The sequence below is a fragment of the Haematobia irritans genome, chromosome 3 (genome assembly GCF_050003625.1).
Source record: "Haematobia irritans isolate KBUSLIRL chromosome 3, ASM5000362v1, whole genome shotgun sequence".
Lineage (NCBI taxonomy): Eukaryota > Metazoa > Arthropoda > Insecta > Diptera > Muscidae > Haematobia > Haematobia irritans.
The window spans coordinates 28,269,139-28,280,842 of record NC_134399.1 but is presented as its reverse complement, the minus strand read 5'-3'; the positions used below and the strand labels follow the sequence as shown (position 1 = coordinate 28,280,842).

Genomic DNA, 11,704 nt, shown 5'->3' with positions numbered 1-11,704 from the left:
TTTTCACTAAAGTGAAAATTAAATCAGTAAAAAAAGTTATAAAATTATACATATTTGTTGCAGATTTCATTATAACTTGATGGGCAATATCCCAAAGCAACTTTTCACAAAGTTTGTATTCCTTAAAATGGATTATTAAAGAAAAGTAATCGTGAAAAATAACGATTTTAGCGGCTAAACTCGAACTTAATACCCACCTTAAGTTCGAGTTTAGGCGCTAAAATCAAAACTAAATCTGCAAAACAAAATAAAATTATATCTTTTTGTTGCCAATTTTATTATAACTTGATGGGAAATGATCTAATGCAATGCAAAAATGTTTATTTTCGATTATATGAATTATTAAAAAAAGTAACCGTGAAAAATGACGATTTTAGCGGCTCAACTCGAACTTAATACTCACTTTTAAGTGAAATAATAATTATAAATAAATAATTTATTGTCTCTATTAAAAACGTAATTAGGGGTTGCGATCAAAATCGATTAAATTTTTAATTAAATAAATATTTAATTGATTAATTTTTAATTAATTTTTTTAAACAGAAATATTTTCTATTTCTAATTAATTCTGAGATTGATGCTATCATTTTCGTGATTAATGCAGTTTCAATTAAAAAATTATTTGGATTTCGTGATTGAATCAGAAATGTTTTTTTGTGAATTATAAGACCAGCCTTGTACATCTATATTTACTAATGAAAATTCCATTATTATCGGTTGTTTAATTTTTGCTTTTGCGATACATACCAATTTTTGGCTCAAAATCTACTAAAAGTCGATTTGAAATCCCTTTTTTATGAGACAAATGACAGTTGAAATCTAGTTAAAGCTGTCTTCGGAAGTGTAATGTGAATGAGGTGTTAGACGTTATTATCGATCGTTCGCCTTTGCTCCCATAAGAAATTTATGGCAAAATTGCTTTAATATTAATTTTCATACAATAGGAATTTTCATGAGAGCTACATACTGAGAGCAAAATGTAGACAAACCATAACAACGCTCCACGGAATTTTCGGTAGAAATATAATCAATGCATATCTCACGGGTAGCAGGTTTAATGTTCAATGAAGAGAGAGAGAGAGCCTTATATGCTAAGGATAATACCATTATCGATTGTTTACGTTTTGCTTCGGGTTTTAAGGTCGACACGAACCTTTAATGACATTTTTTTACATTTTGCTACCATAAGAAATACGTGGCTAAACTGTATTATCGGCATGTGACAGCAATTATTGTAAGAGCTACGTACTAGAGGTGTGCACGTACTAGAGGTGTGCACTCACGAAAATTTTCGTGACTCACGCTCATGTCAACGGCGTGAGTGTGCGTTGCGTGAGCGTGATTAACAAACCAAAATGTCGTGCGTGAGTCACGAAAACAATATCTTCGTGAGTGTGCGTGAGTAACGAATTACGCTCACAAAAATAATCCCGCTCTCCAACATAAAACGCTTAAAAGTTAAATTCATTTGCAATTTTAGTGACACCCATAGACCTTATAATACATAGATTATAAGGTCTATGGTGACACCTAGGATGTTAAGAGTTTAATAACGCTCTCGATTTAATCGTGCTCATGATTGCAGACAAGTCCCTCAGGTAAATTACTCATAAAATTATTCGTGAGTCACAGTATTTTTCGTGAGTGTGCGTGAGCGTGATTGTGCGTGAGCGTGATTGATTGTTCTAACAAATAAATTCGGTAACAAAATTTTGTTATTATATATTTTATATGTAGCTACATATACACACCGTTTTATAGACATTTGTAATAAATACAGACAATTATCAATAATTTCTCAAATTGATTTTTATTTCTCAAATATTTCAGATTGCTAGTATCATCCTAAATGGAATCTAACGTCCAGGTGATATTGAATGATGATGAGAAATTCAAAAAAAAAAAAGATTCCGGTTCTTGTAAACACTAAATTTAAAGGAGTATATGTTCCAAAAATTCAATGTGGATAAAATATTTGATGTGTGCATATTTTCCGCGGATGACCGATTTAGAGGTCAAGCCAAACATTTGGCAAGTCAAAGTTAGGACATTGCAAAAGAACATGGATTTAAGGTGAAAATATATTAATATTGTAAAATCAATAATTAATTAACGGAATACAATATTTGTTTATGTTTAAGCTTATGAAAACCGTTGCTACGGTTATCACAAAAGATTTTTAAATTCCTTTAATATAAAAACAATCTATCAAAATTTGAAGAAAATGTTACCAAAAATCTACCTATCTATTTTAGTTAGTAGTAGAGGTGTGCGCGTGAGGGAGTTTTCACGCACGCTCACGCACGCCCACAAATTCAAAATGTCATTCACGCACGATCACGCACGCCTGTTTTAGAATTGCTCACACTCACGCACGCTCACGAATGAATTCGTAACATTCACGCACGATCACGCACGCCCGTTTTTGAATTGCTCACACTCACGCACGCTCACGAATGAATTCGTAACATTCACGCACGATCACGCACGCCCGTTTTGGAATTGCTCACACTCACGCACGCTCACGAATGAATTCGTAACATTCACGCACGAAGGTTTTTATTGATTCACGCTCACTCACGTTCACGAACCAAAATCCTGCAAAGATAAACACTCACGATTGCAGAATAGTGACTACACGCTCACGACGGGATATATCAACTCACGCACGTTCACGAACAACAAACTTATTCACGCACACTCACGATTCGAAAAAAAACTATTCACGCACGTTCACGAACAACGAAACATACTTCCACACACTCACGATTCATAAAAAAAACTATTCACGCACGCTTACGATGTAAAATGCAACTCACGCACGTTCACGACTATTATACTTACAAAACAAACGAAAAAATGTAATTCACGAATGAGTACGAACTTAAAAACTTACTCTCGCTCGTGATACAAATGAGCTACCCACACAAATTCGCCAAAATATTTCTAATTAAAAATCTGAAGTTGAAAACGTACTCAATTAAAAAATTAACAGATACAATTAACATTTTAATCAAATCAAAATATAAATTCAATTAAAATTTGGATTGATTTTGGCCGAAAACCTTAATTAATTTTTAATTGAGGCAATCAATGATTTATAGTGTTATTGTTTACTTATTTTATTTTTTATTATATTATAATTACATATATTATAATTATACTATATAGAATTATTTTTTTTACATCTAAGCCAAAATTTAATGAACCAATGAAACCAATTATTTCCGAAAATTATTAATTTGTTATTTGGAAGTATGTTTTCAATTTAAAAATGTAAAAATGTTCAATCATTATTATACCCTTCACCACTACTGTGGTACAGGGTATAATAAGTTTGTGCATTTGTATGTAACACCAAGAAGGAAAAGTCTGAGACCCATCGTTTAGAATACCGATCGTCTTAGAATTAAATTCTGAGTCGATTTAGCGATGTCCGTCTGTCTGTCCGTCTGTCTGTCTGTTGGTGTATTTTTGTGTACAAAGTACAGCTCGCAGTTTTCGTCCGATTGTCCTAAAATTTGGTATAGGGTCCTGTTTCGGCTCAAAGACGATCCCTATTGATTTTGGAAAAAATCGGTTCAGATTTAGATATAGCTGCCATATATATTTTTCACCGATCTGGTCATAATTGGCGTGTATATCAACCGATGTTCCTCAAATTCCGTACATCCGAATATTTTATGAGTCTCGAAAAACTTGCCAAATATCAGCCAAATCAGTTCAGATTTAGATATAGCTCCCATATATAGCTTTCGCCCGATTTACACTTATTTTCCCACAGAGGCCAATTTTTTGCTCCGATTTAGTTGAAATTTTGCATAGGGAGTAGAATTAGCATTGTAACTATGCGTGCCAACTTTGGTTGAAATCGGTTCACATTTAGATATAGCTCCCATATATAGCTTTCGCCCGATATGAACTTATATGGCCCCAGAAGCCAGAGTTTTACCCCACTTTGCTTAACATTTTGCACAAGAAGAACGTGAATTTCATCGTGAGCGTGAATTTTTCGTGAATGTGAGTTTCTTCGTGAGCGTGAATTTTCTCGTGAGCGTGAATTTTTCGTGAACGTGAATTATTTCGTGAACGTGAATGTGAATTTCTTCGTGAACGTGAATTTCTTCGTGAGCGTGAATTTTGTCGTGAGCGTGAATTGTTCGTGAATGTGAATTTTTTCGTGAACGTGAATTTTGTCGTGAGCGTGATTTTGAAAAAAATTTACTCACGCACATTCACGAACAGAATTTGATGTTCACGCACGATCACGCACGACACATTCTTGTTCAGTCCCATTCACGCACATTCACGTGATTTGGTCAAAATTTCATTCACGAATCACGTGACTCACGCGTGAATCACGCGTGTCACGAAAATTTCGTGTCACGCGCACACCTCTAGTTAGTAGTCCATTGTAATTTATATGAATTGGCCGCTTTGTAGCTTCAATTTAAATTAAATTTAAAAAATCCTATTTTTAAGTTTTCGATCGAATTTTTCTGGTTAGTATGAAAAAAACAATTTGTTCTTCGAAAGAAATGTGTTATTATTTTATTTTAGAAGTTTATTATTATATATTTTGTTCTTTCCTACTAGCGACAATTGTTTGGGTGTATAAATATCACTTTAATTGAGTCGAATTTTAAATGTTATAACGATCTAACACGAAAATTGAGAATTTTAAAGCTACTGAATTTATAGAAAATTTTGACAAAATTTTATTTCTTTCTAAATTTAACATCTATTTGAAATTTTGTCAAAAGTCTTACTTCTACAGAAAATTGTGTCAAAATTTTTACTTTCACGGATAATTTTGTCAAAATTTTATTTCTGTAAAAATTTTCTCAAAATTTTATTTCTGTAAAAATTTTCTCAAAATTTTATTTCTGTAAAAATTTTCTCAAAATTTTATTTCTATAGGCAGCACTCGCCTATCTGAAATATTTATACAGTACACAGAAAAAAATTTCACGAAAATTTTTCCAATTAAAATCTTAATTGACTTTTAAGAAATATTCAATTAAAAATTTAATTGATTCAACAAATTTTTTAATTGAAACAAAAATCAATCACACAAATTAATAATATCAATTAATTTTTTAATTGGATCATTTAATTTTATAATTGACTATCAATTAATTTTTTAATTGATGTTAGCATTTCTGTGATTGAAGACATTTCAATTAAAAAATTAATTGGATCAATTAATTTCGTGATTGAATCAGAAAAAAATTTTTTGTGTGTACTTATCTCATCAAACACAGATTTGAAAAATATATGAATTCAGTATGATTTCACATAATAATATGAATTCTCTTTTTATGGAATTGTTCAACGTATTTTGTTGTGTTGTTGTAGCATATTCTTCTGTATAGAGAAAAAATATTTTCATATAGAGAACTCATCCACTCATCCACCTACAATGTTAAGCTCTCAATTCTCAGTGCATGTCATTGTTTAAGAAGAAGAAGAAGCTGAAAAGATTTGTTTACCAAAGAATATTAGAATTTTTCTAAATTTGGAAAAATAAGAAAAATATACTAATTTGGAGATTTGCCATATGTGACGTCTTCAAAACTTGTAATTATATCCAGAATGTTTTTAAACTTTTACGTTATATTCCCAAGTTGTAATTACAGGTAATTCAAGAAGCGATTTCATACTTCCAAAATCTTTACTAAAGAATCTGGGGGCTTGTGGTGTCTCACTCATGGAGGTCTGTGAACAACTTAAATGTGATCAATCAACTTTTTATAATAATCCACCCCATGAACAAATCCCAGTGGAATCGGTCAAGGAAGAAAAAAATGTTGGTCGCAAGCGTGCGGCTATGGTCATTTACAAAGAAATCGAAGAATCTTTGAGTAAATGGGCACAAGAAATGAAAAGTAATAATATCCATATAACAGCAGCAGCTGCTAAAGAAAAGGCAGAAGAAATAGCACGATGTTTAGGACAAGATTTCAAACCATCAGCAGGATGGCTTTATGGTTGGAAGGAAAGAGAAAATGTCCAATTTGGGAAAAAAATAAAACGAAATGACGAATCTTCAACATCTTCTGGGAATGAGGATATTTTGAAAGGTCTGTTAGAGAGTCGACAAAGAATCAGTGAAATGGCAACGTCTCAACATCAAAGATTTAAAATGGCTTGCAATGGAGAAGAGGAGAAAGCAAGGCATTTTACTAATCAACAAAGTTCTCAAGATCTTCCAACGTCAGAAAATCTTGATCAATCGACGACTTTATATCTCGGTGCTGGCTCAGCACAAATAGATCAACAAACAGCCACAAGCATGTTTGAAAATTCATCACCAATGCCAAATGCTAAGAAAGTTCCTTACAGTTATGATCCCGTTTATGTTCTTACCAGCACGGGTCGATATCGTAAAGAAAAAACGTTTCTAACTCTACTGCAAAAATTAGAAATACTGCAACGCATGAAACACGGTGAAAGGCGACAAGACCTAATAATTGAATATAAACTATCTCAATCAGCCATGTCACAAATAGTCGCAGATGAGAAAAAGATACTTCAATTTGCTGCAATAGGCCACAATTTGCAAATGAAAAGAGTTCGGGGAGGTATATTCAAAGAGGGAGAGGTGGAATTAAACGAATGGGTTTTAAATAAAATGGCACAAGGTGAAACCATAACCCGATCACAAGTAAAGGGAAAGGCTAAAGAAATTGCAGACCGTATGCAAATTGATTTTAAAGCTTCTACGGGATGGCTAGAGAAGTGGAAAGCACGTATGAATATGGACTTCAATGAAAATCAAATTTTACATCGCAAAATACCATCATATGTATCGAATGCAGATGAGGATGCAAGTCCTTCGAATACGGCCCATGTTCCAGAAGCTATTTATTGCAATCAAGGACTTGATGGCGACAATGACGAGCCCGAAATTGATATAAAAAAAGAACTAGCCGAAGCTGAAGAATGTAGCTTTGTCCATGGTAATGACGACATAGATATCAAACCCATATTCATGGGACAGCATCAGTATATTGATTTATCCGATTCGGATAGTGAGCCCGAGGATATTAAGCCAACGATATCCCATTCACCATCATTATCAACTACATCCAAAGATACATTAGAACCACAAACTGCTGCTACAGAAACGTTGCATCAAAAAATACTAAATTGGCTCAGTAAATATAACATTGGACCCACAGCTTCAATTGAACTACTTACGTTATTACATCCGATAATAACTGAGGTGACCAATCCCTAAACTAAATTGTATATGTTCTCCCACCAGGCAAAGGGCCCAACCATGCTGGTTAATCGCAATAATTATCACTAGTTTATAGTACTTTATATTAAAGTAATCCTTATTTATTAGTATATTGTTATGAACTCTAAAAATAATTGTGGTGTGTTCTTGGCATCTCACTTTCATTTCATTATTAGTTGTTTTTGATTTTATGTCCCTTAATTATAGCTCATAATACAAAAATAAAAACATGAGATTTCTCAGAAAATGTAGCTGGAATTACAAAATAATAGTTTTTTATTTGTTTTCTGGATCATGCTAGACATATAGAGGTACTTATATGTATATAAATTAATCAAACCTCTTTATTATAATCTGTAGGTTCTTCCATTTAGTCATCAACAAGATAACATTGAAGGAGTCATTTCAAGCATTAACAGGCTTTCAATTTATTTGAAGCCAGATCAAAATTACTCCAAGAACAATCCCTATAAGAAACACATCAGTCAGTGATATCCAAGATTAGAAATTGCTGTTAAGTATAGGTCAATTATCACCTTTATTTTCTGTGGCCTTTGGAAACACGAACAAGGCCGCGAAGGCGACAGAAACAGCAGACCTGGATTCATTGTTTACAAGATAGAGTTAATAAAATAAAAAGAAATTACTCCATAGAGTAAATTAAACGATTCCACCAATGAGCTCTGCCTCAATCTGTTCTTAGTTATTACATAAAATTGTACATACTCTTCGAAAAATAAAGAACACACTTCGCCGGTTAACCCAAACGACATGGCTCTAATTCATAGAACTTTTCAATAAAGTATTAATTATTTATTAGTATAACATTACGACCATTAAAAAAAAAAAAAAAACAAAATCTAACAAATAATTATGTTATTCAAAACTTTAGTTCTTTTGCTGTGTCCCTGTCGTTTGTGGACGCTCCTTCCTCTAACATTTTTAATTCTGCCTTTTGCCTTTCAGGACGAACCACTGTGTAATAGCGCCAACCTCTCATGCCCAATAAGAAGGTTCCATATAATGTTATGCCCACACAGGTGTAAACAGCACCTCTATGTAGTTTGTCCAGTAAACTGGAACCACCAATACGTTTCTTTTGCATATTTATATAAAGTTTTGGAAAGATACAGCACAGACTACAAAGTGTTTTATAACCTTCAAGTAATTTTTTGAGGACAGCTGATTTAGTTCTGCATTCACAAGAATTGACAACATTTACTCATAGGGTACATTTCTTCAGGGTATACTTTCTTTTAGGTTGTGCATTGACGGCAGAATCATAATAAAAAAGAGGCTTCTTTTAGCTCTTTTCTCTTGGTTTGCAGACGAACTATATGCCCGGTATGCAGCTCTAGCGGAAATTTCGTTTGCGTGCCAGTACCACAGTTTTGCAGTGTACTTCTTATGAGAGCAAAATGTAAACAATCGATAATAACGACTCACGGAATTTCATTGGCAAATATATAGTATATACATATTGTATATACTACCGCAAAGAAATGTTTGGCAATATTTCCTAACGAAATTTCCTTGAGAGGTTGTTATCGACTGCTTACGTTGTGCTCCCATAAGAAATATATGGCAAAACTATATTATCGGCAAGAATTTTCGCCAAAGCAGAAACTTCACTAGAGTTGTTTACACGGCCTTACCTGTAAGATTCCATGTAATCGATAATGTATATCGTTATCGTTATCACACATTAGTTTTCATGTCGCTTCTTCTTCTTTCCTTGAGAAATTCTTTTTTTGCATCGAAAACATTTTTTGCAACGCCACGCAATGTCGGGACTTAATTTAGTGGTAAAAGTGCATCCAGTAGTGCTCTTCCAGGTTGTAGATGCTTATGAAAGGCGTAACGCAGACTCGCACCGTGTTATTGGCACTCTCTTGGGTATGTATAGGCTTTATTTTCCTTTCATTGATGACTGTGAGATCAACACGCTGCTTTATTTGATTGTAGGCTCCGTTGATAAAGGCGTAGTCGAGGTGACCAATTGCTTTTGTGTACCTCACAAGGAACATGACGATCAGGTGGAAGCTGAATTGAGTTATGCATTGGATTTGTATGATTTGAACCGTAAAGTAAATCCAAATGAAAATGTTGTGGGTAAGTAAACATAACCTCAATAGGGGTAGTAAGAATATTTACCGTGCCGTTTACTTTACACGTACATATTCATTTTTCACTTTTAGGTTGGTGGGCTACTGGCAACGAAGTAACCAATCATAGCTCCGTCATTCATGAATATTATGCTCGTGAATGTAATAATCCAGTTCATTTGACCGTCGATACCTCCTTGCAGGGTGGACGTATGGGTTTGTGTGCTTATGTTTGCATTCCATTGGGTGTTCCAGGTGGCAAAACTGGTTGTATGTTTACCCCAATTCCCGTGGAAATGACCTGTTATGAACCGGAAACTGTTGGATTGAAATTGCTGCAAAAGACTATTGGTCATTCGTCTCACCGCACTAAAACCGTATCTCCAATGTTGGATTTAGCTCAGATCGCAGAAGCATCAACCAAATTGCAAAATCTTTTGGAACTTATCCTTAAATATGTTGAAGATGTGATTGCTCACAAACAACCTCCAGACAATGCTGTTGGCCGTCAATTGTTGGATCTCATTCATTCAGTGCCTCATATGAACCATGAACAATTCACTCAAATGTTTAATGCCAACGTACGTGATTTGTTAATGGTCATCACCTTGTCCAATCTTATTAAGACACAATTACAATTGAATGAAAAACTAACTTATTTGCCAACAAATTAAGATAACCACGATATAATTTTATATATTAGTTTTATTGTTTGGAGAAACGAAAAAATCAAGTGACAAAATCTACGAGTAGTTTGAAGTTGACATCGGTGTAATTTTTACATTTTGTAAAGTATTGTAAGAAATAATAGCTACAAAGCAAAAACAAATAAATTTTATGCACTTTTGTCTACTTCCTAATTGCCAATATTTTAATATCTCCAAAGGTCATGGAAAAATAGTTGTCAAACTTTTTATCGTAAAAACCAGTAACGGCCATATCAAACATATCAAAGAACTGCAAATTAGATGAGTTGCCAAGAACATGAACACGGTTGCCACTCGAGCCAAAAATAATCTACAAAAATTTAGAGCAATTTTTACCAAAACACTACCAAACAAATTTTATTTTGTCAAAAGTTTAGTTCAATAGAAATTTTAATAAATTTTGTCAAAATTTTATTTCTATAGAAAATTTTTGTAAAATTTTATTTCTATAGAACATTTTTGCAAAATTTTATTTCTATAGAAAATTTTTGCAAAATTTTATTTGTACAGAAATTTTTTGCAAAATTTTATTTCTATAGAAAATTTTTGCAAAATTTTATTTCGAAATAAATTTTTGCAAAATTTTCTGTAGAAATAAAATTTTGACAAAATTTTCTATAGAAGTAAAATTTTGCAAAAAATTTCTGTACAAATAAAATTTTGAGAAAATTTTATTTCTATAGAAAATTTTGTCAAAATTTTATTTCTATAGAAAATTTTGTCAAAATTTTATTTCTATGGAAAATTTTGTCAAAATTTTATTTCTATAGAAAATTTTTGCAAAATTTTATTGGTATAGAAAAGTTTTGCGAAATTTTATTTCTATAGAAAATTTTTGCAAAATTTTATTTGTATAGAAAAATTTTGCGAAATTTTATTTTTATACAAAATTTTTGCAAATTTTTATTTCTATAGAAAAATTTTGCAAATTTTATTTTTATACAAAATTTTTGCAAATTTTATGTATATAGAAAATTTTGTCAAAATGTTATTTCTATAGAAAATTTTGTCAAAATTTTATTTCTATAGAAAATTTTGTCAAAATTTTATTTCTATAGAAAATTTTATCAAAATTTGATTTCTATAGAAAATTTTGTCAAAATTTGATTTCTATAGAAAATTTTGTCAAAATTTTATTTCTTTAGAAAATTTTGTCAAAATTTTATTTCTATGGAAAATTTTGTCAATATTTTATTTCTATAGAAAATTTTGTCAAAATTTTATTTCTATAGAAGTCAAAGTTTTATTTCTATAGAAAATTTTGTCAAAATTTTATTTCTATAGAAAATTTTTGCAAAAGTTTATTTCTATAGAAAATTTTTGCAAAATTTTATTGGTATAGAAAAGTTTTGCGAAATTTTATTTCTATAGAAAATTTTTGCAAAATTTTATTTGTATAGAGAAATTTTGCGAAACTTTATTTTTATACAAAATTTTTGCAAAATTTTATTTCTATAGAAAAATTTTGAGAAATTTTATTTTTATACAAAATTTTTGCAAATTTTATTTATATAGAAAATTTTGTCAAAATTTTATTTCTATAGAAAAATTTTGAGAAATTTTATTTTTATACAAAATTTTTGCAAATTTTATTTATATAGAAAATTTTGTCAAAATTTTATTTCTATAGAAAATTTTGTAAAAAT

The 11,704-nt window shown here is 31.5% G+C and overlaps 3 protein-coding genes across 3 annotated transcripts; 2 read left to right on the top strand and 1 right to left on the bottom strand.

Moving 5' to 3' along the window:
- Positions 1-5,442: 5,442 nt before the first annotated feature.
- On the top strand, positions 5,443-7,515 carry LOC142229426 (uncharacterized). The gene is made up of 2 exons (XM_075299988.1): positions 5,443-5,580; positions 5,640-7,515. The coding sequence occupies exon 2, from the start codon at positions 5,711-5,713 to the stop codon at positions 7,241-7,243; it is 1,533 nt and encodes a 510-aa protein (XP_075156103.1). The 5' UTR covers positions 5,443-5,580; positions 5,640-5,710; the 3' UTR covers positions 7,244-7,515.
- Positions 7,516-8,022: 507 nt separating this feature from the next.
- On the bottom strand, positions 8,023-8,445 carry LOC142229427 (uncharacterized). The gene has a single exon (XM_075299989.1). It carries the CDS (start codon positions 8,349-8,351, stop codon positions 8,127-8,129), a length of 225 nt encoding a protein of 74 aa, XP_075156104.1. The 5' UTR covers positions 8,352-8,445; the 3' UTR covers positions 8,023-8,126.
- Positions 8,446-8,974: 529 nt separating this feature from the next.
- eIF3f1 (eukaryotic translation initiation factor 3 subunit f1) lies at positions 8,975-10,211 on the top strand. Its single transcript, XM_075299676.1, has 3 exons — positions 8,975-9,142; positions 9,212-9,358; positions 9,445-10,211. Exons 1-3 carry the CDS (start codon positions 9,031-9,033, stop codon positions 10,023-10,025), a joined length of 840 nt encoding a protein of 279 aa, XP_075155791.1. The 5' UTR covers positions 8,975-9,030; the 3' UTR covers positions 10,026-10,211.
- The last annotated feature ends 1,493 nt before the right edge of the window (positions 10,212-11,704 follow it).